Consider the following 27,656-nt stretch of genomic DNA (forward strand, 5'->3'; position numbering starts at 1 on the left):
AGCCTTGACGTACTCCTTTTCCTATTTGGAACCAGTCTGTTGTTCCATGTCCAGTTCTTACTGTTGCTTCCTGACCTGCATACAGATTTCTCAAGAGGCAGGTCAGGTGGTCTGGTATTCCCATCTCTTTCAGAATTTTCCATAGTTTATTGTGATCCACACAGTCAAAGACTTTGGCATAGTCAATAAAGCAGAAATAGATGTTTTTCTGGAACTCTCTTGCTTTTTCCATGATCCAGCAGATGTTGGCAATTTGATCTCTGGTTCCTCTGCCTTTTCTAAAACCAGCTTGAACATCTGGAAGTTCACAGTTCACGTATTGCTGAAGCCTGGCTTGGAGAATTTTGAGCATTACTTTACTACCGTGTGAGATGAGTGCAATTGTGCGGTAGTTTGAGCATTCTTTGGCATTGCCTTTCTTTGGGATTGGAATGAAAACTGACCTTTTCCAGTCCTGTGGCCACTGCTGAGTTTTCCACATTTGCTGGCGTATTCAGTGCAGCACTTTCACAGGATCATCTTTCAGGATTTGAAATAGCTCCACTGGAATTCCATCACCTCCACTAGCTTTGTTTGTAGTCATGCTTTCTAAGGCCCACTTGACTTCACATTCCAGGATGTCTGGCTCTAGATGAGTGATCACCGCCATCGTGATTATCTGGGTCATGAAGATCTTTTTTGTTCAGTTCTTCTGTGTATTCTTGCCACCTCTTCTTAATATCTTCTGCTTCTGTTAGGTCCATACCATTTCTGTCCTTTATCGAGCCCATCTTTGCATGAAATGTTCCCTTGGTGTCTCTAATTTTCTTGAAGAGATCTCTAGTCTTTCCCATTCTGTTGTTTTCCTCTGTTTCTTTGCATTGATCACTGAGGAAGGCTTTCTTATCTCTTCTTGCTATTCTTTGGAACTCTGCATTCAGATGCTTATATCTTTCCTTTTCTCCTTTGCTTTTTGCTTCTCTTCTTTTCACAGCTATTTGTAAGGCCTCCTCAGACAGCCATTTTGCTTTTTTGCATTTCTTTTCCATGGGGATGGTCTTGATCCCTGTCTCCTGGACAATGTCACGAACCTCCGTCCATAGTTCATCAGGCACTCTATCTATCAGATCTAGTCCTTTAAATCTATTTCTCACTTCCAGTGTATAATCATAAGGGATTTGATTTAGGTCATACCTGAATGGTCTAGTGGTTTTCCCTACTTTCTTCAATTTAAGTCTGAATTTGGCAATAAGGAGTTCATGATCTGAGCCACAGTCAGCTTCTGGTCTTGTTTTTGTTGACTGTATAGAGCTTCTCCATCTTTGGCTGCAAAGAATAGAATCAATCTGATTTCGATGTTGACCATCTGGTGATGTCTATGTGTAGAGTCTTCTCTTGTGTTGTTGGAAGAGGGTGTTTGCTATGACCAGTGCATTTTCCTGGAAAAACTCTATTAGTCTTTGCCCTGCTTCATTCCGCATTCCAAGGCCAAATTTGCCTGTTACTCCAGATGTTTCTTGACTTCCTACTTTTGCATTCCAGTCCCCTATAATAAAAAGGACATCTTTATTGGGTGTTAGTTCTAAAAGGTCTTGTAGGTCTTCATAGAACCATTCAACCTCAGCTTCTTCAGCATTACTGGTTAGACTTGGATTACCGTGCAGTATGATTTATGATTTTGCCCAGAATTTCAAGGTTAACAGATGCTTTTTAAAAGCTAATTAATAATTTGTGAGGAACTCATTTGCAATCTTCTTACTTTATGGCCTGCACCATACCATCCAAAAACAGGATGGTCAAATGTGATTAGATGGAATCTTCACCTGGAGTGTTCCAGATTGGCAATAGATTGTCACATCCTTTCACAACTGAGAAAACTGGCTTGTCCATAGTTGAAGAATCAATAATAGAATCAAGAATAAACTCTATTTCAAACTGATCAATTATTTAAACTTGGAAACATTGTTCTAACATGTTAAAATACATCTGAAGGTATTCTTTGAATGTAAAAACTTTCCTGCCTTTCTGACAGATTAATATATAATTTAATCTTCAGTGACTAAAATATAGTTTTATACATACATCTGTACCTTTTTTCACTGCTTAGATATAGGGAGAGTTTTTATTTCTCCTTGTGAATGGGTCCTCACTTCCTCCCCATTCCCCCGAAATACATAGGAATATACTAAGTACTAATTTTAAATGATGAAATAATGTATCCACTAAACATCTGAGTGACATACCTGATAACTGGTAAGACACAATACAAGGTATTGGCCTATTTAGACAAAAGAAGTATAATACAATCTCTACCCTTTAAAAAAAGCTAAGATGTCATAATCTCCTATCTATTGTAACAGCAACATACCACTGAACAGCCATTCATTTCTTTCTAATAAAATGTTATATGAAACAAATGCTTCAAGATCACTTAATAATAATTTCCGAATAGTCTGGCATAAAAACTACAGGAGAAACAGCATACCTACCTTCATCATAAGGCAGTGGTAAATGTTTTATTACCTCTGGTGTCCACCAGTAAGTGTAACTATTAAAAAAAAAAAAAAAAACGGATTAAAATGGGCCAAATATAAATGTTGGTTTTCTACAATTCATTAGATAAAATGTGTTATCTAGACAAACGAACTATCGTGGGGGGTGGTTAGTACTGGGATAACAGGAACGGCTCCTAAAGTTTTGCTTGAGACTGAAGTTATGCTTTAGAGCAGTGCTTCTCAAAGGCAGCATACACATGAATCACTTGAAAATCCCATTAAAAGGCAGATTCTGATTCAGTAGGTGGGGCCTGAGATTCTGCATTTAAGACAAGCTCCTGGTGATAACAAAGGGGCTGGTCCTCAGACTACTTTTTGAATAGCAAGGCTTTAAAGCATGGGGAAAAAAAACAACAGAAAAGGGATAAGTCTGCTGCTTACAAAGAATTCATTCAGTCTTTCACCATTTATTAAGCACTTACTGTGTGTCAAACACTGTTCTACACTTTAGAAATGCCATTTTGAAAATAAAGAGAAAGTAGAGCTACAGTATTGTTCCTGTCTTTACCAGCACAGCTTCATGCTGGAAAGAGAAATACACAAGATAAGAGGGAACTGTGCACAGCCCAAGAGGCGGAAGGAGACAGCACAGCATCTCTAGGAGCACTCAGGTGTCCTGGTAGAGCTGCACTCAGTACTCTTTTTAAAGAGCAGAACTGACACTGGGAATGGGCAAAAGAAGTCTTGATGTTCAAAAGCAAGAGGGTGAAAGACTCCAAAAACTATACAGCAATGAGTGTGATGTCAATGCAGGGAAAATAACAAATCAAGTATTTACTAGAGATGGGAGTAACCTAAGATGACCAGTGACTTCTATGAATCCACATCTATTCATAAAAACAAGCCACACCAGGCTATTCTCATTTCCTTTTCTAAAAAAAATCAGATTATCAGATCAAAGGAATGAAAAAGACATGGGCTAACTCATTTAAGAGGGTGTAAGACTCTGATGCTAGGAGGGATTGGGGGCAGGAGGAGAAGGGGATGACAGAGGATGAAATGGCTGGATGGCATCACGGACTCGATGCACATGAGTTTGGGTGAACTCTGGGCATTGGTGATGGGGTCACAAAGAGTCAGACATGACTGAGCGACTGAATTGAACTGAACCCGATGTGTGTTAGAGCGGAGAAGGCGATGGCACCCCACTCTAGTACTCTTGCCTTGAAAATCCCATGGATGGAGGGGCCTGGTAGGCTGCAGTCCATGGGGTCGCAAAGAGTCGGACAAGACTGAGCGACTTCACTTTCACTTTTCACTTTCATGCATTGGAGAAGGAAATGGCAACCCACTCCAGTGCTCTTGCCTGGAGAATCCCAGGGACGGGGGAGCCTGGTGGGCTGCCGTCTATGGGGTTGCACAGAGTCGGACACAACTGAAGCAACTTAGCAGCAGCAGCAGCATGTGTGTTAGAGAGAGAAAGAACTCACCCACGAGCAAGCACAGGCATAAATTCTAATGATGACAGATAGAATTGGCAGAGGAGGAAAGCAGAGAAGGTATCAGTGCACACATAAATAAATTACTAAAAAACGGTTACTTAGGAAAAAGAAGAAAACATTATAAAGAACATGTTTTAACTCAGAATGCACCATGTGTAGAAAAAGAATTAAGAGCAAATTAAGAGATCAGGCCAAAACTATTTTTAAAATATTACTAAACTGTATCCTTATGCAAAATAAAGCTTAACAATACTTTTCAAAAAAGCTAGAGTCATCAAGACAGTATTGTACTGGCACAAAAATGGAAATATAGACCAATGGAACAAGATAGAAAGCCCAGAAATAAACCCACACACCTATGGGCACCTTATCTTGGACAATAGAGGCAAACAATGGGAAAGAGACAGTCTCTTCAATAAGTGGTGCTAGGAGAACTGGACAGCTATGTTAAAAGAATGAAATTAGAACACTTCCTAATACCATACACAAAGATAAACTCAAAATGGATTAACAACCTAAATGTAAGACCAGAAATTATAAAACTCTTAGAGGAGAACATAGGCAGAACACTGTATAACATAAATAACAGCAAGATCCTCTATGACCCACTTCCCAGAGTAATGAAAATAAAAATAAACAGGTGGGACCTAATTTAATTTAAAAGCTTTTGCACAGCAAAGGAAACTATAAACAAGGTGAAAAGACAACCTTCAGAATGTAAGAAAATAATAGCAACTGAAACAACTAACAAATGATTAATTTCCAAAATATACAAACAGCTCATAAAACTCAATACCAGAAAAACAGCCCAATCAAAAAGTGGGCAACTATGGAAGATGGTATGGAGTTTCCTTAAAAAACTAGGAATAAAACCACCACATGACCCAGCAATCCTACTACTGGGCATATACCTTGAGGAAATCAAAATTGAAAAAGACACAAATATGCCAATGTTCACTGCAGCACACTCACGATAGCTAGAACGTGGAAGCAACCTACATGTCCACTGACAGATGAATGGATAAAGGAGCTGTGGTACATATACACAGTAGATTACTCAGCTATAAAAAGGAATGCGTTTGAGTCAGTTCTAATCAGGTGGGTGAACCTAGAGTCTATGATACAGAGTGAAGTAAGTCAGAAAGAGAAAGATAAATATTGTAACCCACTCCAGTACTCTTGCCTGGAGAATCCCATGGACGGAGGAGCCTGGTAGGCTGCAGTCCATGGGGTCGCGAAGAGTCGGACACGACTGAGCGACTTCACTTTCACTTTTCACTTTCACCCATTGGAGAAGGAAATGGCAACCCACTCCAGTGTTCTTGCTGGAAAATCCCAGGGACGGGGGAGCCTGGTGGGCTGCCGTCTATGGGGTCTCACAGAGTCAGACATGACTGAAGTGACTTAGCAGCAGCAGCAGCAATGCATATACATGGAATCTAGAAAGATGGTACTGATGAGTTTATTTGCAGATCAGCAGTGGAGAAACAGACATAGAAAACAAACGTAAGGACATGGCTTGGCGGGGAGGAAGAAGAGGGTGAGATGTATGGAGAGAGTAACATGGAAACTTACATTACCATATGTAAAACAGATAGTCAGTTTTGCTGTATGACTCAGGTAACTCAAATAGGGACTCAGTATCAGCCTAGAGGGGTGGGAAGGGGAGAGAATGGGAGGGAGGTTCAAAAAGGAGAGGACATAGGTATACCTATGGCTGATTCATATTGATATTTGGCAGAAAACAGCAAAATTCTATAAAGCAGTTTCCTTCAATTAAAAAATAATTTTTTTAAAAAAGTGGGCAAAAGACTTAAACAGACATTTCTCCAAAGAAGATACACAGATGACTAATGTGCTAAGTCACTTCAGTTGTGTCCAACTCTTTGTGACCCTATGGACTGTAGGCTGCCAAGCTCACAGTGATTCTCTAGGCAAGAATACTGAAGTGGGTTGCCACGCCCTTCTCCAGGGAATCTTCCTGACCCAGGGATTGAACCCGTGTCTCTTAGATGACTAATAAACACATGAAAAGATGCTCAACATTGCTCATTACTCAGTTCAGTCGCTCAGTCGTGTCCGACTCTTTGCGACCCCATGAATCGCAGCACGCCAGGCCTCCCTGTCCATCACCAACTTCCAGAGTTCACTCAGACTCACGTCCATCGAGTCAGTGATGCCATCCAGCCATCTCATCCTCTGTCGTCCCCTTCTTAATGCAAATCAAACTGCAATGAGATATCACCTCACACCAGTCAGAATGGCCATCATGAAAAATCCACAAACAATAAATACTGGAGAGGGTGTGAAGAAAAGGGAACCCTCTTGTACTGTTGGTGGGAATGCAGACTAATACAACCACTATGAAAGACAGTACAGAGATTCCTTTAAAAACGAGAAATAAAACTATTATATGACCCAGCATACTATATGATCCCCACTACTAGCCATATACCCTGAGGAACCCAAAACTGAAAAAGACACACGTACCCCAGTGTTCACTGCAGCACTATTTACAATAGCTAGGACATGGAAGCAACCTAGATGTCCATCAACAGATGAATGGATAAGGAATTTGTGGTACACAGACATAGTGGAATGTTAGCCATAAAAAGGAATGCATTTCAGGCAGTTCTAATGAAGTGGATGAAGCTAGAGCGTATTATACAGAGTGAAGTAAGTTAGAAAAAAAATATTGTGTATTAACATCTATGTATGGAATCTACGAAGACAGTACTGATGAACCTACTTGCAGAGCAGCCAAGGAGATGCAGACATAAAAGAAAAGCTTTATGGACACGGGCTGTGGGGAGGAAGGAGAGGGTGGGATGAATGGAGAGAATAGCATGGAAACATATGCACTACTACCATTTGTAAAACAGATGACCAATAGGAATTTGCTATATGATCCAGGGAGCTCAAACTGGGACTCTGTGGCAACCTAGAGGGGTGGGAAGGGGTGGGAGGTTCAAGGGTGGTTCAAGAGGGAGGAGACATATGTATACCTATGGCTGATTCATGTTGACATATGGCACAAATCAGCACAATATTGTAAAGAATTTATCCTTCAATTAAAAGTAAATAATTTTTTTAAAAGTCCAGCTCTTCTAAGTGGGTCTCAGAAGGAAAGAAGCCCAAAGAAATACCTGCTCTGGGGAAGCTGGGCTGAAATGGACTGAGCCCAGGACTGGGAGGCATCACCTCCCCAGCCAGCACAATCACCCAGGGGAAGAGCCCCTGTGCCGGGACAGAAATCTACTTCCGGACCAGGTATCAGAGGACAGGCGATGGCAGGTGGGTGCCACTTCCGCCTCTGCATAAACACCTAGTAAGTCAGCTTCTTTTCTCTTTTTCACTCTCCAGTATTAAGAGTGTTCAATTCCATTGGCTCACACAGAAAGGTCAGGAAGATTTTAAAAGGCTCTTTAACTCCACTAGTAAACTTGGGAGCTCTCTGAAATAACATATAGGGATCTGAGCAAAGCAACTGATATATGTGAACAAGACAGAGACATGTGGGCAGGATGATAGGACAGTGAAGTGTTGACAGCATGGTTAGTTACAGCTGTTGAAATGATTCCAACCAAAAATCACAGAACAGTGTCAAGGCAGAGGGAGTTGTTGGGTGGTATCCCACAGGGCTCTGCTATCTACCCCATTCTATTATAAGGACTCACCCTATTTCAACAAGGACTTACATTAGGATCAAGATAGCCAACTGATTAATTCTGAAGAAGCTACAAAGCTAGAGGAAATAGCTAATAAATAGGATATGTGTTTACATATTTTTTCTGGAAGCAGGCAAAGCATATACAGGCAAGACAAGATGGCAGAGATAAGGCATGGCAATCAGTTCAGTTCAGTTCAGTCACTCAGTCATGTCCGACTCTTTACGACCCCATGAATCACAGCACGCCAGGCCTCCCTGTCCATCACCATCTCCCAGAGTTTACTCAAACTCACATCCATCAAGTTGGTGATGCCATCCAGCCATCTCATCCTCTGTCGTCCCCTTTTCTTCCTGCTCCCAATCCCTCCCAGCATCAGAGTCTTTTCCAATGAGTCAACTCTTCACATGAGGTGGGCAAAGTACTGGAGTTTCAGCTTTAGCATCATTCCTTCCAAAGAACACCCAGGGCTGATCTCCTGTAGAATGGACTGGTTGGATCTCCTTGCAGTCCAAAGGACTCTCAAGAGTCTTCTCCAACACCACAGTTCAAAAGCATCAATTCTTCGGCACTCAGCTTTCTTCACAGTCCAACTCTCACATCCATACATGACCACAGGAAAAACCATAGCCTCGACCAGATGAACCTTTGTTGGCAAAGTAATGTCTCTGCTTTTCAATATGCTATCTAGGTTGGCCATAACTTTTCTTCCAAGGAGTAAGCATCTTTTAATTTCATGGCTGCAATCACCATCTCCAGTGATTTTGGAGCCCAGAAAAATAAAGTCTGACACTGTTTCCACTGTTTCCCCATCTATTTCCCATGAAGTGATGGCACCAGATACTATGATCTTAGTTTTCTGAATGTTGAGCTTTAAGCCAACTTTTTCACTCTCCTCTTTCACTTTCATCAAGAGGCTCTTTAGTTACTCTTCACTTTCTGCTATAAGGGTGATAGGGCATGTTAAAAAGACTTGGGAGTTCCAGTGGATAGGAAGCCCAGAGAATTAACATTACAATAGCATTGCTGCAAACAGTCACTGTAACTTTGTACTTCATGATAAAAAAACAGATTACCCAGGACAAGGGGAATGATGGTACCAATGGTCCCACAACACTTGGCACAAATTAGACCAAAGTTGGACTACTATTGGACCCAGGTTTGAATTCCACAGTTTAAAAAGAGCACTGACATAAACTGGAATACAGAAGAAAGCCTTCTGAATGCTAAACAGACTTAAAACCACAGTACAGGAGAAACAGTTAAGAAAGTGGAGGTATTTAACCTGGAGAAGAAGAGACTTTGAGAATGTGTAAACCTGTCTTCAAATATTTAAAAAGACTATCAAGTGAATGAGAAAACTGTGTTCTTAAGGTCTCAGGGGGTTAAACTAAGATTAGTAGGTAAAGTTACAGACAAACGGATCTCAGCATGGTATGAGAAAGAATGATGTAAGTGAACTGTCCAAAAACGACTACCTCTCAACCTGACAGGTGCTGGTTGACAAACCAATGCCAGTCAAGCACAGTACAGCTGAGCCCCACCTGGGAAGACACAGAGGGAACTCATATATCAGACAGAAGATAGTGCCAGGAAATCTCCCAATTCTGAGTCAAAGAGACAAATAATGTATAATGCCTAAAAATACCCTGGTGACTTTATTAACACTGATTCAAAAATGGCATCTGAGATGATATATGACATATTAACCTATTTCAGACTTCCCTGGTGGCTCAGATGGTAAAGCATCTGACTACAATGCAGGACACCCAGGTTCGATGCCTGGGGTGGGAAGATCCTCTGGAGAAGGAAATGGCAACCCACTCCAGTACTATTCAGAACAAAGCTTCAATCAGCAGTTTTGAACAGATTCATAAACATGGGATTTTGAGTCACAAAAGTAGTTATCTCGAGAGAACTGGTTTGGATGAATTCCAGGCAAAGCTAGTTTATCCCCTCTTCCCTTATCATTTTATAAAAATACTGTTTCAGAATAAATCATTGGTAAACAGTGTAAAATACAGATGGTCACAAATTTTGGAAACACAGACAAATATATAATAAAGTATTCACTAATAGTATGTTATAAAATAGATCTTAATCATCTGAATAACCATGATAGTATGGTCACTCACCTAGAGCCAGACATCACAGCATGTGAAGTCAAGTGGGCCTTAGGAAGCATTACTATGGACAAAGCTAGTAGAGGTGATAGAATTCCAGCTGAGTTATATCAAATCCTAAAAGATGATGCTGTGAAAGTGCTGCACTCAACATGCCAGCAAATATGGAAAACTAAGCAATGGTCACAAGACTGGAAAAGGTCAGTTTTCATTCTAATCCCAAAGAAGGGCAATGCCAGAGACTGTTCAAATTACTGTATTATTGCACTCATTTCACATGGTAGCAAGGTAATGTTCAAAATCCTTCAAGTGAGGCTTCAATAGTACATGAACCAAGAACTTCCAGACGTACAAGCTGGATTTAGAAAAGGCTGAGGAACCAGAGATCAAATTGCCAACATCTGTGGGATCATAGAAAACTTAAGAGAATTCCAGAAAAACACTACTTCTGCTTTGACTGTGTGAATGACAACAAACTGGAAAATTCTTAAAGAAGTGGGAAAACCAAACCACCTTACCTACCTCCTGAGAAACCTGTGTGCAGGTCAAGAGGCAACAGTTAGAATGGGATATGGAACAATGAACTGGTTCAAAATTGGGAAAGGAGTTCATCAAGGCTGTATATTGTCACACTGCTCATTTAACTTGTATACAGAATACACCATGTGAAATGCTGGACTGGATGAATCACAAGCTGCAATCAAGATTTCTGGGAGAAATATCAACAACCTCAGATATGCAGATGATACCACCTTAATGGCAGAAAGTGAAGAGGAACTCAAGAGCCTCTTGATGAAGGTGAAAGAGGAGAGTGAAAAGGCTAGCTTAAAACTCAACATTCAAAAAACTAAGATCATGGCATCTGGTCCCATCCCATCACTTCATGACAAATAGATGGGGAGAAAATGGAAATAGTGGCAGAGTTTATTTTCCTGAGCTCCAAAATCACTGCAAACAGTGACTGCAGCCATGAAATTAAAAGATGCTCGCTCCTTGGAAGAAAGCTATGACAAACCTAGTCAGCGTATTAAAAAGCAGAGACATCACTTTGCCGACTAAAGTCTGTATTGTCAAAGCTATGTTTTTCTTTTTTTCCAGTAGTCATGTACAGATGTGAGAACTGGACCATAAAAAAGGCTGAGCACCGAAGAATTGATGCTTTTGAACTGTGGTGCTGAAGAAGGTTCTTGAGAGTCCCTTGGACAGCAAAGAGATTAAACCAGCCAATCCTAAAGGCATTCAACCCTGAATACTCATTGGAAGGACTGATACTGAAGCTCCAATACCTTGGCTACCTGATGCAAAGAGCCGACTCATTGGAAAAGATCCTGATTCTGGGAAAGATCGAGGGCAGGAAGAGAAGGGACAACAGAGGATTAGATGGTTGGATGGCATCACTGACTCAATGGACATGAATTTGAGTAAACTCTGGGAGATAGTGAAGGGCAAGAAGCCTGGCGTGCTGCAGTCCATGGTATCACAAAGAGCTGCACACGATTTAGGGAATGAACAACAAAAAATAAGTGATAAAATAATATTATCTAAGTTTCCAGACTTAATGGTCATTCTATATGATTTTTAACAAATATTACAACTAAGAAATGTAGTCGTTTTAAAGAACAATAACAATACTAATATCTGTTGGACTATTATGTGCTAAGGATTTATATGATCTCATCTGATTCTCAGAAAAACCGACAGGTCAGACACTATCACTATCTCTATTTTACTGATGTGGAAACTGAGAATTGGACCAGTTATATGTCTTGCTTCCGGTCAGACAGGTATTAACTGCAGGCAGTCCCTCCAGAGCTTGGCTGCTTCCAGACTGTGTGGATCATGTGTCAGACCCAATAGGAAGTACTTCCCATTCATATTTTATTTAATCCTTAAAGTGACCTGTGAGGTGTGTGTAGTCATTTCCTTTCTATAGTTGGGAAAACAAGATTTCCAGAGATTTAGAAACACGTCTAAGGTCACACACCCGCAGAAAATCCAGCTCAGCTCTACCCTAGCATCCATGCTCCAGTCTGGTTATTGCCTCTGGCTAATTCTTCTGAGAATCAGCATACGGATTTAACCGTCACCAAAATAACTAGTATCGGGTGACTAGAAAGGCCAAAATAAAGTACTGAAATTTATTCTAGTCTTTATTAGTATCAGTTGTTGATGCCAAAAATCAATTTTTGGAATTTTCACATTCTAGAGAAAAACGAAACAAGGAGACCAAGTCAATTGTGAGAGTCACAGTACCTACTTTGATAAAAGTTTATTCTCAGTGGGAGGTGTTTAGTTCATTCACTTACTGTGCTGTCTATTCGGGTGCATAACCTCAGTCAAGACACATTTTCTCTGCAACTTAGTTTCCTTTTTTTTTAATTTTAAAAATGGGAATGTAACATCAGCTTCCTTTTATTTCCACAAACAAGCACCAACACTGCCTGCCTCAGTTATGTAACTCTAGGTTTAACTTATGCTTGTAATTTACTAGCTAATTTCAGCAACAGAAAATCGAGTTTTGCTTGTTCCCGGAGTTGTATGTTAATAGCTTCAATACTTTAAGGTAATATAAAGTTTCAGAAAATCAACCATATTTACCCATAGTTAATTGCATCAACGAAGCTAAATATAGGTATTTACACTTATCTCTCATCAAATAAACATAATTAGCTCCAGATTTTTTGTCAGCAAAAATTCATGGCAATCATTCATTAATATAGTGGAAAAATCAGCACTACTTCATTTATAGGGAAAGTAAGGTCAAGCATTAAGCTGGTTATTCCAAGAAAATGTACTTAAAGGAACAAAACTGAGAAACATATAAACTCTGACATTTTCTTAATATTTGAAATGTTCCTGAAGTAACAGAGAATTTGGTAACATCTGTAACATTAGCACTTGCTAATGCACCAGTAGTTTGTGGTCTGTCCACACAATTTGCACAGACCGGCAATGAACCCTATAGTGTTTGTGAGACACTGTTGAACAAAATGAGGGCTAGATCACACGGATGCTGTGAGAGGAGAGCCTTAGGAGCAGACTTGACATCACAGGGCTCTGAGCAGAAGGGACCAGGCTCAAGTCTCATATGTGAAAAATGTTGCCCATTATTACAACAAGACTCTTCAATTAACAATGCTAAAGAGTCCTCTCATTAAGCCCTTACAATGACTCTGTAATGTGTGTCCTGTCATTTACATCGTGCAGGGGAGGGAAATGAGACTTAGAGGGGTTAAATAACTAGTCCAAGGTCACACAGCTGCAGAGACACCAACTCAAGTCCCCTGACCCTGCGGCCTGTGCTACACAGGGAGTCTTGTCCAATCCTCAGGAAAACAGTTCATTTATTTGGGGACTGCTGCTGCTGCTAAGTTGCATCAGTCATGTCCAACTCTGTGCGACCCCATAGACGGCAGCCCACCAGGCTCCGCTGTCCCTGGGATTCTCCAGGCAAGAACACTGGACTGGGTTGCCATTTCCTTCTCCAATGCATGAAAGTGAAAAGTGAAAGTGAAGTCACTCAGTCTTGTCCGACTCTTCGCAACCCCATGGACTGCAGCCTTCCAGGCTCCTCCGTCCATGGGATTCTCCGAGCAAGAACACTGGAGTGGGGTGCCGTCGCCTTCTCCGTATTTGGGGACTACTGCTACCAATTTAACTGTCATCATAATAGCCCATACAGTGAATGACTCAAGAAGGCCCAGACTGAGCAACAGGGCTGGTGGCAGTCGCACCTGCCACGAGCACCTTGGCTCTAGATGCCTGTCCTCCCCAGTGTCACCAAGAGTTCCCTGTGCTTCCTGGAGGAAAGAATATTGGAATTCCAAAGTGAGGCTGCCTAGACACCACACTTAAAAACCAAAGAGGATTCCTTACATGTTAAGGGTTCCTTATCACCCCACATTTGTAGGAAGCCCTCAAAAGTTATGTTACTGGTTTGCTCCAGTGGAGCTTCAACTTAACAGTTCAGTGATAAAGCTCTGAAACTTTGTATCTTATGAAGACACAAAACAACTGCATTTGTTAATGACAATTTCCCAGTGTTGAAGCTGAAACTCCAATACTTTGGCAACCTGATGCGAAGAGCATTTGAAAAGACCCTGATGCTAGGAAAGATTGAGGGCAGAAGGAAAAGGGGACGATGGAGGATGAGATGGTTGGATGGCATCACCGACTCAGTGGACATGAGTTTGGGTGGACTCCGGGAATTGGTGATGGACAGGGAGGCCTGGCATGCTGCAGCTCATGGGGTCGCAAACAGTCTGACACGACTGAGCGACTGAACTGAACTATCAGGACATCAACAATACTAAATTCCTCCTGGCAAACATGTAGCAAGGCTGACTACTTTAGCCTATATAATCATTTCTCAAAAAGAAAGTTCTCTCATATTCAAAATAACATCAAAGCTGAATTTAACATAGTAGACCAGGAAGAAAAATACCTTCTTCTTGTTGGTAAAAGTCTCATGGTATTTTTATGATGCAAATAAAAATCTGTAGGGAGTTCCCAGAGATGAGGTTTCCCTTCAGTGGGATGGAAAACTCCCAGGAAGAGATTAATGGAATCTTGTCTGTCAGCATCTAAAAAGCAAAAATACATAATTCAGGAACTCTATTACTCACATAAACAACCGAGGGGAATGCTTTCTTAGGAGGATTAAGGGTACATCTGGAATGTCATAGAACACACCTCTGAAAATAATAGCATTTATACTGTAAAAGTCATACACAACATCTAAAACACCCACCAAGACTTTGAAAATTAAAATCTTATTTCAAAATGTTTCCTTTTTACTCTATACATCTCATAACATAGAGGATAGTGAACATAAACTGCTTCTTGAATTTTGAGAGATTCTTAAAAAGTCTTTAAGAACTGCCCTAGTTACCTTAGTGATTGTATTCTTAAAATAAAAACATTCTCACCATTTGTTAGTTTACCTGAAACAAAGAACATCTTCACTTTATGGCAAAGACAGAAGAGAAGTCAGACAAATAAAGCGACCCAATTTCTACCCATATTCTGTTGCACATCCTTGAACAAGTCAGTTTCCAAGTTTCTGCTTTTAATTCATGAAAAGATACTCTATTTCTTTAGGAGAGACAACATTTACAACATTTTGTTTCCCCTACAGCTGTGTTTGATAATGAAGGCAGCGTGTACACATGGAAAACAGCATCACTAACCATTCAACCTCTCCAAAATTACCTTTTCAAAACAGACTACAAACTAATCAAACTGACCACACACACACACACACACACACACACAGATACACACACACGCTGTCTCTCCTCTTTTTCTCAAATGTATTTTGGTAAAAACAATAAGCACTGAAGTGGTCTCATGAGCCATCCTTCCCGTCCTGCACACCCCCCTCCCAAGCATCTTTCATTCTTTCCATTCTGGTCTCTGAGCCCTTGTATATTCAAGTTAGGGGCAGACATCCACAATATAAATAATAATCTCTTTCTGAAATTGAGCACAGAACCAAAAAGCCAATAGAAATGACTGTTTTTCAAACGGGATAACATCATCATAAAATCAATTTTCTTCCAACAGCTATAGTGCACACAGAAAAGTCTGAAATTAGCAACACTGTTCTCCTTGGGCTATTTGGTCATTTTGGCAGAAGCAATAAATGAAATCTGGTACATTAAACATGGGTTCCAGTTATATATTTTGACAGGAAGCATTCCATTAAAACAGTGCTCACCTTTTATGCTACAAGTAATATTTGAAAGGGATGTGTTTATATGATGAGTATACTTGGAGCCTTTTTTCCATTTGTTGAGAGAAAACATCAAGTATTAAATGATGCATGCATTACCACCCCAATTTGCACCCTCTTAACACAATATGAAAGTAAACATACTGCTTTTATAGTAATTATATTCTTTATGATTCTTGAGTAGCCTTAATGGCACTTAATAATTCACACTATGCAGTACCTCAAAATACCTTAATTCTATCTAAAGAAGCTTTCCATTTTTCAGCCACGTTTTCAAGGAGTTTCTTTCATCCCTAATTAAACCTAATAGTAGTTCCTTTAATTTTTAGCAAGCATGATAAAATGTAAGATTGAGAAACCTAACCAAATAACAGATATGCCTTCAAAGGATCATAATGGAGACTTCTTGAATGTACTGCTGTTACTTTAGCTTACAATGTATCTATGGTATTTACTGTCACCTACTAAGCTTGGAATCTAAGGCCAACCCTAATGAGCCTCGGAATCTTTTCCTGGTTACTTTTGACTGCAGATGACATTTTCGCCCTCTGGAAGACAGTAGTACTTTGGACCAAGACAGAAGCTTAAAATAGGTAGGTTCTCTGCAGTTGCAGATAACAAGAGGGCAAAATAACTACCTACTTTTATATTCAATTGTGCTTTAAAGGAAAAAGGAATAGGCACCTTTCAAACTCCATCCAAATGGTTAATCGCTAATGCAGGGTATTACAATAGGTCAGGCTGGAAGATAACAGTTCTTTTTAATTAGCCAAAAATGTTTATTTGCAAACTAGAACATTTGTTGACCTAATATTAAATTAAGTCCACAATAAAGTGGCCTCTGAAATCAGTAATGGAATGGGATGCTATTCGATAAACAGTACTATTTAACCAGGGTGAGGAGCAGACAGTGACTTGGACCACTACCTCCTACCGTATGTTGAAATAAATCCCAACTAAATGTCGGAAGGACAAAGATCAACACCCTAACAGAAAAACAGGCAATTTTTAAAAATATAAATTTATTTATTTTAAAAGAAATAAATAGACGGTAAACATTATCAAAACTCAACTTTACTATTATTCAATAAACGACGCAAACTGAAAACAATGCAAACCATTTTCTGCTTATTAAGCTGGCAGTTCAATTCAGTTGCTCAGTTGTGTCCGACTCTTTGCGACCCCATGAATCACAGCACGCCAGGCCTCCCTGTCCATCATCAACTCCCGGAGTTCACTCAGACTCACGTCCATCAAGTCCGTGATGCCATCCAGCCATCTCATCCTCTGTCGTCCGCTTCTCCTCCTGCCCCCAATCCCTCCCAGCATCAGAGTCTTTTCCAATGAGTCAACTCTTCACATGAGGTGGCCAAAGTACTGGAGTTTCAGCTTTAGCATCATTCCTTCCAAAGAAATCCCAGGGCTGATCTCCTTCAGAATGGACTGGTTGGATCTCCTTGCAGTCCAAGGGACTCTCAAGAGTCTTCCCCAACACCACAGTTCAAAAGCATCAATTTTTCGGTGCTCAGCCTTCTTCACAGTCCAACTCTCACATCCATAATGACCACAGGAAAAACCATAGCCTTGACTAGATGGACCTAAGTCAGCAAAGTAATGTCTCTGCTTTTGAATATACTATCTAGGTTGGTCATAACTTTTCTTCCAAGGAGTAAGCACCTTTTAATTTCATGGCTGCAATCACCATCTGCAGTGATTTTGGAGCCCAGGAAAATAAAGTCTGACACTGTTTCCACTGTTTCCCCATCTATTTCCCATGAAGTGATGGGACCAGAAGCCATGATCTTCGTTTTCTGAATGTTAAGCTTTAAGCCAACTTTTTCACTCTCCACTTTCACTTTCATCAAAAGGCTTTTGAGTTCCTCTTCACTTTCTGCCATAAGGGTGGTGTTATCTGTGTATCTGAGGTTATTGATATTTCTCCCGGCAATCTTGATTCCAGCTTGTGTTTCTTCCAGTCCAGCATTTCTCATGATGTATTCTGCATATAAGTTAATAAGCAGTGTGATAATATACAGCCTTGACGTACTCCTTTTCCTATTTGGAACCAGTCTGTTGTTCCATGTCCAGTTCTTACTGTTGCTTCCTGACCTGCATACAGATTTCTCAAGAGGCAGGTCAGGCGATCTGGTATTCCCATCTCTTGAAGAATTTTCCACAGTTGATTGTGATCCACACAGTCAAAGGCTTTGGCATAGTCAATAAAGCAGAAATAGATGTTTTTCTGGAACTCTCTTGCTTTTTCCATGATTCAGCGGATGTTGGCAATTTGATCTCTGGTTCCTCTGCCTTTTCTAAGACCAGCTTGAACATCAGGGAGTTCACGGTTCACATATTGCTGAAGCCTGGCTTGGAGAATTTTGAGCATTACTTTACTACCGTGTGAGATGAGTGCAATTGTGCGGTAGTTTGAGCATTCTTTGGCATTGCCTTTCTTTGGGATTGGAATGAAAACTGACCTTTTCCAGTCCTGTGGCCACTGCTGAGTTTTCCACATTTGCTGGCATATTGAGTGCAGCACTTTCACAGCATCATCTTTCAGGATTTGAAACAGCTAGACTGGAATGCCATCACCTCCACTAGCTTTGTTTGTAGTCATGCTTTCTAAGGCCCACTTCACTTCACATTCCAGGATGGCTCTCGATTAGTGATCACACCATCATGATTATCTGGGTCGTGAAGATCTTTTTTGTACAGTTCTTCTGTGTATTCTTGCCACCTCTTCTTAATATCTTCTGCTTCTGTTAGGTCCAGATCATTTCTGTCCTTTATCGAGCCCATCTTTGCATGAAATGTTCCCTTGGTGTCTCTAATTTTCTTGAAGAGATCTCTAGTCTTTCCCATTCTGTTGTTTCCCTCTATTTCTTTGCATTGATCGCTGAGCAAGGCTTTCTTATCTCTTCTTGCTATTCTCTGGAACTCTGCATTCAGATGCTTATATCTTTGCTTTTCTCCTTTGCTTTTCACCTCTCTTCTTTTCACAGCTATTTGTAAGGCCTCCTCAGATAGCCATTTTGCTTTTTTGCATTTCTTTTCCATGGGGATGGTCTTGATCCCTGTGTCCTGTACAATGTCATGAACCTCATTCCGTAGTTCATCAGGCACTCTATCAGATCTAGGCCCTTAAATGTTTTTCTCACTTCCACTGTATAATCATAAGGGATTTGATTTAGGTCATACCTGAATGGTCTAGTGGTTTCCCCTACTTTCTTCCATTTGAGTCTGAATTTAGCACTAAGGAGTTTGGAAAGCTGGCAAATACTTTCCAAAATGGACCCGTCTACACTCCTCTAAGAACCAATCGCTACATCCTTTCGTTAAGGCTATCTGGCTATATATATGCATATATGTTTTTAAAGATCCTGAAAATATCTATATTCTGACCTAATAAATATGCTTCTGAAATTTTCATAAGATAAAAATAGGCAAAAAAGATGTACGTTTAAAAGAAACACAAATACACAATAAAAACAGGTAACCACACTATGGTGCTTCTAAAAGACAGACTGCCACAAGGCTACCAAAAATTAACTTGTAAAAGAATATTTAGGGTCATAATGATTACTCACATTATCTAAAAGGGCAAAAGCAGATATACATTGCCTGTACAGTAACTAGAAGGATCATGTTCTGCTAAATATGAACAAGTCGCTATCTCTGAAAGGTGAGGGTTATATGATTTATTTGTGAGTTATTTTATACTTTTTATAACTAGCATATATTACCTTTATAACTAGGAAAAAAAAAAAAACCCACCATTCATTCATCCAAGAGCCTACTATGTCCCACACTAGGGATATGGTCTATACATAACTGATTCTGGCTTTCATGGGGCTTACATTCCACAGTGGGAAGCAAAAATAATACTCAAGTAAATAAGGTACAGGGTAGTTTCAGAGGATGTTAGTTCTTTGAAAATATAAGAGTGACAGGGGAGTGATGAGAGAGAAGAGGGACACTTAGGTCAGGTGGTCAGGCAAGCAGGTGGAGGCTGCACAATGTCAGGAACAGCATGAAAGTGGAGTGGAGAGCGGGGGGCTGGAGGGCAGGGGGCAAAGAAAGAGCAGGACTGGGGACAGTGAGGCAGACCACACACAGCCTCGAAGGTCATGGCAGAGTCCGATCTTAAATGCGATGAGAAGCCCTGGGAGGGATTTCAGAGTGGGCAGTGATATGATCCAACTCTCAAAAGGATCACTGTGGCTGCCGTAAAGAGCAAGAACAGAAGAGGGGAGGCTGAGGGAGGAATCAGGAGCCATGGCAGCTGTTCAGGGCCACCAGCTGTCTCAACCAGCCCGGCAACAGTGAGCAGGAAACAGCAGAAGGATTTGGGATATACTCTGGAGGTAGAGCCAACCAGGTTTGCTGAGAGATGAGACCAGGGAGGATAAGGAGAATAAAGAAATTAAGGGTGATTCCTAGGATTCTGAACTGAACAATGGGAGCAGAGGTGAAAAAAGAAAAAAAGTAGAGAAACAAGTTTGGGGCAGAGTCAAGTCAATTCCTACTGGAAATGATTCATTTGAGATTCTTCTCAGATATCCGTGGTAGGAAGAAACTTGGCCTCATGACCTTCCCTCCATAGCTTCTCATGAATATTTCATCTTAGATAGCAAAAGCGACTTTGTAGATGTAACTGAAATGACTAATCAATGACTTCAATTTAGGAAAATTATCATGTATTACCTGGATCGGCCACTGGAATCATAAGAATCCTTTAAGGGCAGAAGAGGAAAGCAGACAGATTTGAGGCACAAGGGTTGATGCACCATTGCTGGCTTTGAAGATGGAGTGGACCACAAGCCAAGAAAGGTAAGCAGCCTCTCAAACCCGAGAATGAGCCCCAGCCAACAGCACGTGGGGACAGCAGTCTGAGAACCACCTGGGGTTCTGCCAGCAACCTGAATGAGCCCGGAGGCCTCCAGATCAGAGCCCACATTCTGACTTCATTGCTCTCATTTGAACTTCAGCCAGGTGAGAGCCTAAGCAGAGAACACAGCTGGGTAATGCTATTCCCAGACTTCTGAACCACAAACACTGGGACACAATAAACAGGTGTTTTAAGCCACTGAGTTTGTGATAATTGGTTATGGCACCTGTAGAAAACTAACACAATATTCAGGAGGAAATGCCTGCAAGGTAGGCATTTAGATAAGTCTGGAGATCAGTGGAGGAGTCAGGGAAGAGATATATATTTGAGTGTCAAACGTATGGTATTTAAAAGCTGGGTGAGATACCCCTAAGGTAAAAGTGTAGAAAGAGTTTAGAAATAGGGCAGGAGAAGTCACCAGTGAGACTGAGAGACACAGCACAGAAGTGAGTTGTGAGTTTCAAGAAAGAGGGAGTGCTCCACTGTGACACAAGCTGCCGAACAGCTGAGCAAGGTGAACACTCCCCTAGTTTGGCAGGGGGAGATTGTGGGATATTGTGGGTGATTGTGACAAGCATGGGTTTGGGGGCATGACAGGGCAAAGGCTCAGTGAAGCAGGTGGAGAGAACAGGATATGAGAGAGGAACAGGTGTGCAGATAACACTTCCAAGAGGTTTTGCTTCAGGAGAGCAGAGCTTTTGTTAGCAGTGGGTGTGGTTAAGAACAGAAGGAAAGATTAGATGGAAAACACAAGGTGTGCCTCTATGCTCGTGGAAATGAGGCCGCAGAGGGGAGAAACTGACCGCACACGGCAGTGAGCATATGAACAGGGGTTCAGTGCCTGGGTCGGGAAGACCCCCAGGAGAAGGAAATGGCAACCCACTCCAGTATTCTTGCCTGGGAAATCTCATGGACAGAGGAGCCTGGTGGGCTACAGTCCATGGGGTCACAGAGCTGGACATGACAGCAACTAAACACACACACACACACACACACACATATATGTATATATACGTGTGTATGTATATGTATATACAGCTGTTCTATTATTAACTGTGCAGGTATGTTATACTTTTTTCCTTAAAACAGGATTTCAATTCAATAAGCTTCAGAAAAAAATATTCAGGTTTACCTACAAATAAATATAAAAGAAAATCAGAGCTTGACAAGGAATTAACAATTGTAAACTTCTTTCTAACATCCAAAGAGAATACCGAGGTACTCGTTCTTTTCTTATTGATGTCCTACAACTACTTATGTAGCCAGTTATAAGAGAAACCAAAGGACGTTTCTTAGAAAGAAAAGAAACCCCAGAACATGGTAACAATTTGTGAAAACTCAAAGCAGTTTTTAAAATGAACCTGAAAGGGAGTCAGGTGGGTTACCTACATGGTATTCATCTGTCTATATGAACCAACAATAAAATTCTTAACAACCTAATTTTAAGAACCTTCCTGTCTACCTCAGAGACATAAGATGGAGAGACTGATTCACAATCTTGAGTGCCTAAAGAAAATGGTTCTATTAATATATTACCATCATATAATATCCATTGTAATTTAAAAATAAGTTGTACACCCCAATGGCACCATGCTTCTCAAAATAAATAGGGCTGTTTTAGCCATATTATTCATAAAATAATTCTTTTCATGATAGTTCCTCTTTCAGTTGTGCATGCATAACTCTGCTTTACCTTTCCATTGTGTGCACGTTACTTATTTATGACCACCTTCTGTCTTTTAATTGTTCTCCTTTCATTTTTAATCATGCACAGCTACACATTCACTCTCTGCGCTCTAATCTTACTGAAAAACACATGACTTGGTCCTTAAGTGTCAATCAGTTCAGTTCAGTCGCTCAGTCGTATCCGACTTTTTGCGACTCCATGAATCGCAGCATGCCAGGCCTCCCTGTCCATCACCAACTCCCAGGGTTTATTCAAACTCACATCCATCGAGTCGGTGATGCCATCCAGCCATCTCATCCTCTGTCGTCCCCTTCTCCTCCTGGCCCCAATCCCTCCCAGCATCAGTCTCTTCCAATGAGTCAACTCTTCGTGGCCAAAGTATTGGAGTTTCAGCTTTAGCATCAGTCCTTCCAATGAACACCCAGGACTGATCTCCTTCGGAATGGACTGGCTGGATCATAATGACTCCCAATTCAGGAACAACTCTGAACAGGAGAGGACAGAAGACTGGACGACCCTTTCCTCAGGGCAGTTTTAAACCTTGTTCAACATATAACCCAGAGGTATATGTACCTGTTGGCACACGACTTACATAGCTCTTCAAGCTGAATTGTGTTCCCCACAAAAGGGATATTAAAAGTCTTAAGCCCCAGGACCTGTGAATATGACCCTCTTTGCAAATCAACTCTTTGCAGATGTAATCCTGTTAAGATACAGCCACACTGGAATGGGGCAGGCCCTGGTGTCTTCATAAGAAGAGACACAAGCACACAGGGAGAACGCCACGGAGACACAGCACGAGAGGAGAATGGCGTGTGACACCAGAGACAGAAATGAAAGCACACAGTTTTAACTGCAAGCCAAGGATCGGCAGCAATCCATCAGAAGATAAGAAGCAAGTAAGGAACCTCCCCCGGAGCCTTCAGAGGGAGCACAACCCTGCTGACACTTGATTTCCAACTTAAAGCCTCCAAAGCTGTGAAACAGCACATTTCTGTTGTTTTAAGCCACCAAGCTTGTAGTGCTTTGTTACAGAAGTCCTAGGAAACCAGTACAATAATGAAGCATAGCCAGTGAGACTGCCTTTAGAGAGACTACCTTAAAACCATTCTAATTTACAAAACCAAGTGAAACCACATGTTATTTTTAGTGTTTTTAGCTATTTATAATAATCCTTTGCAATAATGTTGTAGCCACTTGGAATACATCAATACATATTAATATCTTTATTGGGAACGACAGCAGTAAGTGTAACAAAGGATGATGGGAATACTTCAATATTTTTGCTTTAGAAATCTAGAATAAAACTTATGCCACTGACCTGAATTTCTAAATTTGACTTTCCTAACTCTTGATTTTTGTTCAGATTAATATACTTTGATTGTAAAGTTCCTAAATCCAGCTCAAGGAGTCATGCATACAGAGTAATATCCAAACACTCCAAAGGTCTATAGTGGCTTTGTGGTTTATGTTGCGCATTGAGCTTACCAGCTGTATAACGGCCATAATTCTCAGTGAATTCAAAAGACATGATTTGAGCAGTCTAAGAGCATTACTGATAAGCTACACGTTATTAGGCTGATATACTTAGCCCTGTTGATTTCTGAATTCAGGGAAAAGGGGAAGCTGGGGAGGGCATAGGTAATGAATTAACTCATGCATTTATTAATTCAGTCCATAAACAGTTCATGTGCCATGAGCAAGGCAGCAGGGACACCACAGAGAACCAGTAGTAAATAAAATGCTCATGAGCTCTTGTCTCACGGTGGGGGATACAGGGACACACAACCCAACTAATAGCACAGTTAAGGATTTAAGTGCAACTGTGCCAGGTGCTGCAAAGGTACAGAATGCTACAAGAATAAAAACTGGAGTACCATCCTTGAGAAAGTGAAAGCAGAGTGAGCCGAAAGGCTCAGAAGACTGCAGTTTTATGTTCCAATGTTCCAAGGGGCACAGCAAGAGCCTCTGGCAGAGGAAGCCTAACCTAGTCAGGAAAGAGTGAGAAGGTCTGTGTGTCTGGAGAGCTATGATGGGGGAAGGGGATGGCATGAATGGCAGAATGGCAAGGTAGGCGGGGCCAGACCACACAGGACCTCTAGGTCTGTCCCGCACGTCCCCCCACACCCACCAGGCTGCCAACCAGCTTCCAACCCCTCTGCAGCGTGGAAATAGGGATGGTCTTACTTGATCTCGACTCCAAAGTGACCCCCATGCTCCTCACTTCCTGCTGTTCATGCTTTAGCATGATAGATATCCTGTGTTGAGTAGTGAACTGTTTCTCTCTAAAAAGATATACTGAAGCCCTAAACCCCAATATCCACTAATGTAATCTTATTTGAAATTAGGGTCTTCTCAGACATAATCAAGTTGTATGTGCTCAGTTGCATTCGATTCTTTGTGACCCCATGGACTATAGTCCACCAGGCTCCTCTGTCCGTGGGATTTTCCAAGCAAAAATACTGGAATGGGTTGCTATTTCCTTCTCCAAAGGATCTTCCTGACCCAGGATTCAAACCCAGGTCTCCTGCGTTTCCTGCATTGATAGGCGGATTCTTTACCATTATGCTACCTGGGAAGCCTGAACCAAGTTAAGATAATGCCATACTGAATTAGAGTAGACTCTAATCCAATTAGGGCTTCGCAGGTGGCTCTAGTGGTAAAGAATGGGCCTGCCAACGCAGGAGACGTAAGAGACCCAGGCTTGATCCCCGGGTCAGGGATCCCCTGGAGAAGGAAACGGCAACCCACCCCAGTATTCTTGCCTGGAAAATCCCATGGACAGAGGCTGGCGGGCTACACCCCATGTCGCAAAGAGTCGGACACAACTGAAGTGACTGAGTGTGCATGCACGCTAATCCAGCATGACTGGTGTCCTTACAGGAAGAGGGGAACTCGACACAGACGTAGACACACAGAGGAAGAAGACCATGCAACAATGGAAGCAAGACAGCTGCAGGCCAAGGATCGCCGAGGATTGCTGGCAAAACATCACAAGCTGGGGAGACGCATTCTCCTCTGGGGACTTCACAGTGAACTTGGCTCTGCTGACAACTTGACACTGAACTTCTACCTCTGAACTGTGAGATAAGTTTCTGTTGTTTTACATCACGTAGTTCTTAGTATTTTGTTGCAGCAGCCTTAGGAAACTGTCACAGATTCTGCTCATGTGTGGGTGGGTCCACAATTTGCTTCTGAGCAATGGTATATGGCAAAGTGATGGCATGTCACCCCACGATTACATTATGTTATGTAAGACTGTCTTGCCAGAAGACTTATTCTAGAGACCCTTTCCCATGCCAGTGATGAAAACGCAAGCTGCCATGATCCCTACAAGGAACAAGTCCACAAAGAACTGAATTCCCCCAACACAGCACATGAGCAGGGAAGCAGATCCTCCCCGAATCAGGCCTCCAGATGAGACCACAATCTGACTGACATCTCCACTACAGCTTGGTGAGACCCTCTGCAGAGGACCTGGCTAAACTGGGCCTGGAATTCTGACCCACAGAAATCGTGAGATAATGAATATATGTTGCTTTAAGGTCTCAATTTTTCAGTAATTTGTTAGATAGCACAGAAAATGAATATGCCTGCACAGAAGTATAGCAAACCACTTCTGCATTCTCTCTGGGCATGGAAAAGACTGAAGGCTGACTCCTTTGTGGATGGTTTTATGTACTCTCCTGAGGTTCCCACCGCTGGAGACACCTGCAGCTCCCTTGGCATGAGCACAGGCTTCTTCTCACATCAGGCATTTTCCTGCTACCCCCTCCTTGGGAAGCCAGTGATCAATCACCTCCTGGTTCCCGCTGCTATGGTCCTTCTGGCCAGGACCTAGGCCAACACCATGCCAGCACCCTCCCCCACAGGGCCTCCCTCTGGTCACCTGGTAGGCCTAATGATCCTTTGGCCTAACCAACTCTAGGAGAGGGGGCCATTCCCAACATGGCAGCCCGTCCCTCTGCTTCAGCTTCGCTACACAGCAGCCCGAAGCCAACAGCTCCACAGGGTCCCTCCAAGGAGAGAACACTACGTTAAGCCTGCCCTGAGTCCAGTTCTCTCCAGGCTGGAGGTAAAGGAGCAGGGTTGGGGGACAGTCACTGCACAGCAAAAATTCAAAGATTCTCTTTGCTGACCTCTCTTCTCTACATTTTGTAAACGTTTTTGTCTTTAATCTAGTTTAAGGGTCCAAGCCTCACAAAATCAACCTGAGCTCTTCCTTTAAAAATTCTGTGCACGGGACCTGTCTCACAATCACTTTGGTGAGTGACATCAGAATGGAGGCAGAAAAAGTGCCCTTTTAACTACCTGTTGCTGTTAGTACTCCCAAGTCATAAAATGACAAAAGGCTAAAATTTAGTGCTAATGTTAGTTCTCACTTCTAGCTGCCATTTAAAAGAATCAGTGATATTCACATTGTTAGACAACTGTTAAAATGGTGAGCTCTATTTAAAAATAATTACTCAACACTCTTAAATTGATCTATGTATTACCAGGACTTCCCTGGTGGCTCAGCTGGTAAAGAATCCGCCTGCAATGCAGGAGACCTGGGTTTGATACCTGGGTTGGGAAGATCCCCTGGAGACGGAAAAGGCTACCCACTCCAGTATTCTGGCTAGAGACTTTCATGGGCTGTATAGTCCATGGGGTCACAAAGAATCAGACACGACTGAGTGACTTTCACTTTCGCTTTCATTACAAGCAGAAACTAGGAATGAGGCAGAAGCCAAGGAATTATAGTACTGTGAAGTACACAAAAGGTCCAGTTACAGGTGGCCAAAGTGCCCTACTTAAAATACAAAGTTTATTCATTCATTTACTGCATATTTACTGAGCACCTCCTAAGTGACAGATTCTGTTTTATTTAAACTTTTAAAATATTTAACTTTAACGTTACTTTTCCAATTAGCTTTAAAAACAGGGATATGTAAAAGAGAAAAATGTGCATCAGGATAAGTCTCAGAAATGCATATAACTCCAGAATTACCTGAAAAAGCATTGCTGTAATATCGAGATAGAGTCTGCATGATGTCTTTTGAGTGTTGGGTCCATGGTGCTATCTTTCTGTAGGTTTTTACACGATGAACAAGTTGGGAACCACCATACTGAAGGGACAGGGTATCCCCATGGTCTTCATAGAGTTCCTCAAACAACCTAAGAAGCCCAAGTAAAACACACAAACACTGAAGAATTTCATCTGAAGTATTATACACCTTATTCACTTAGCTACAGATTCAAAACAAGTCTTTTCCTACATAAATTCCTCTGAGCCTTTCTTTTCAAGTAGACTCTTCAACATCTTGGAAGATAAATACATATGCAAAATGTATTACATTTTATAGTAATAGTCCAATAAGCAACGAAATCACAGAAAACTCGAAGGGGGAAAAAAAAAAAACAGGGAGACCAAAAAGCATAATCTACCCAAGCCTAGACCAAGGTGGTTCTCCTCTCTTAAAAAGACTCCTAACTTTCTGCAGGCTGCCAGCTCAATTTACCTCCCATGATAGAATTTTCTGTTCTCTCTGAATTGCCTTTGGAAGAAAGGACAAGCTCTTATCACATCAAACCATACTC

The 27,656-nt window shown here is 41.5% G+C and overlaps 1 protein-coding gene across 1 annotated transcript in view; it reads right to left on the reverse strand.

Annotated features, from left to right (window-relative positions):
• Window positions 1-27,656, reverse strand: part of FIG4 (FIG4 phosphoinositide 5-phosphatase) — a 183,768-nt gene that overhangs the window by 66,421 nt on the left and 89,691 nt on the right. Inside the window, exons 15-17 of the mRNA XM_052645719.1 lie at window positions 27,067-27,233; window positions 14,212-14,350; window positions 2,469-2,527 (exon numbers count right to left, since the gene is read on the reverse strand). Coding sequence (XP_052501679.1) covers window positions 2,469-2,527; window positions 14,212-14,350; window positions 27,067-27,233 — 365 coding nt within the window. The remainder of the gene's footprint in view (window positions 1-2,468; window positions 2,528-14,211; window positions 14,351-27,066; window positions 27,234-27,656) is intronic.

This window comes from Budorcas taxicolor, chromosome 9 (genome assembly GCF_023091745.1).
Source record: "Budorcas taxicolor isolate Tak-1 chromosome 9, Takin1.1, whole genome shotgun sequence".
In the NCBI taxonomy this organism is placed as follows: Eukaryota; Metazoa; Chordata; class Mammalia; order Artiodactyla; family Bovidae; genus Budorcas; species Budorcas taxicolor.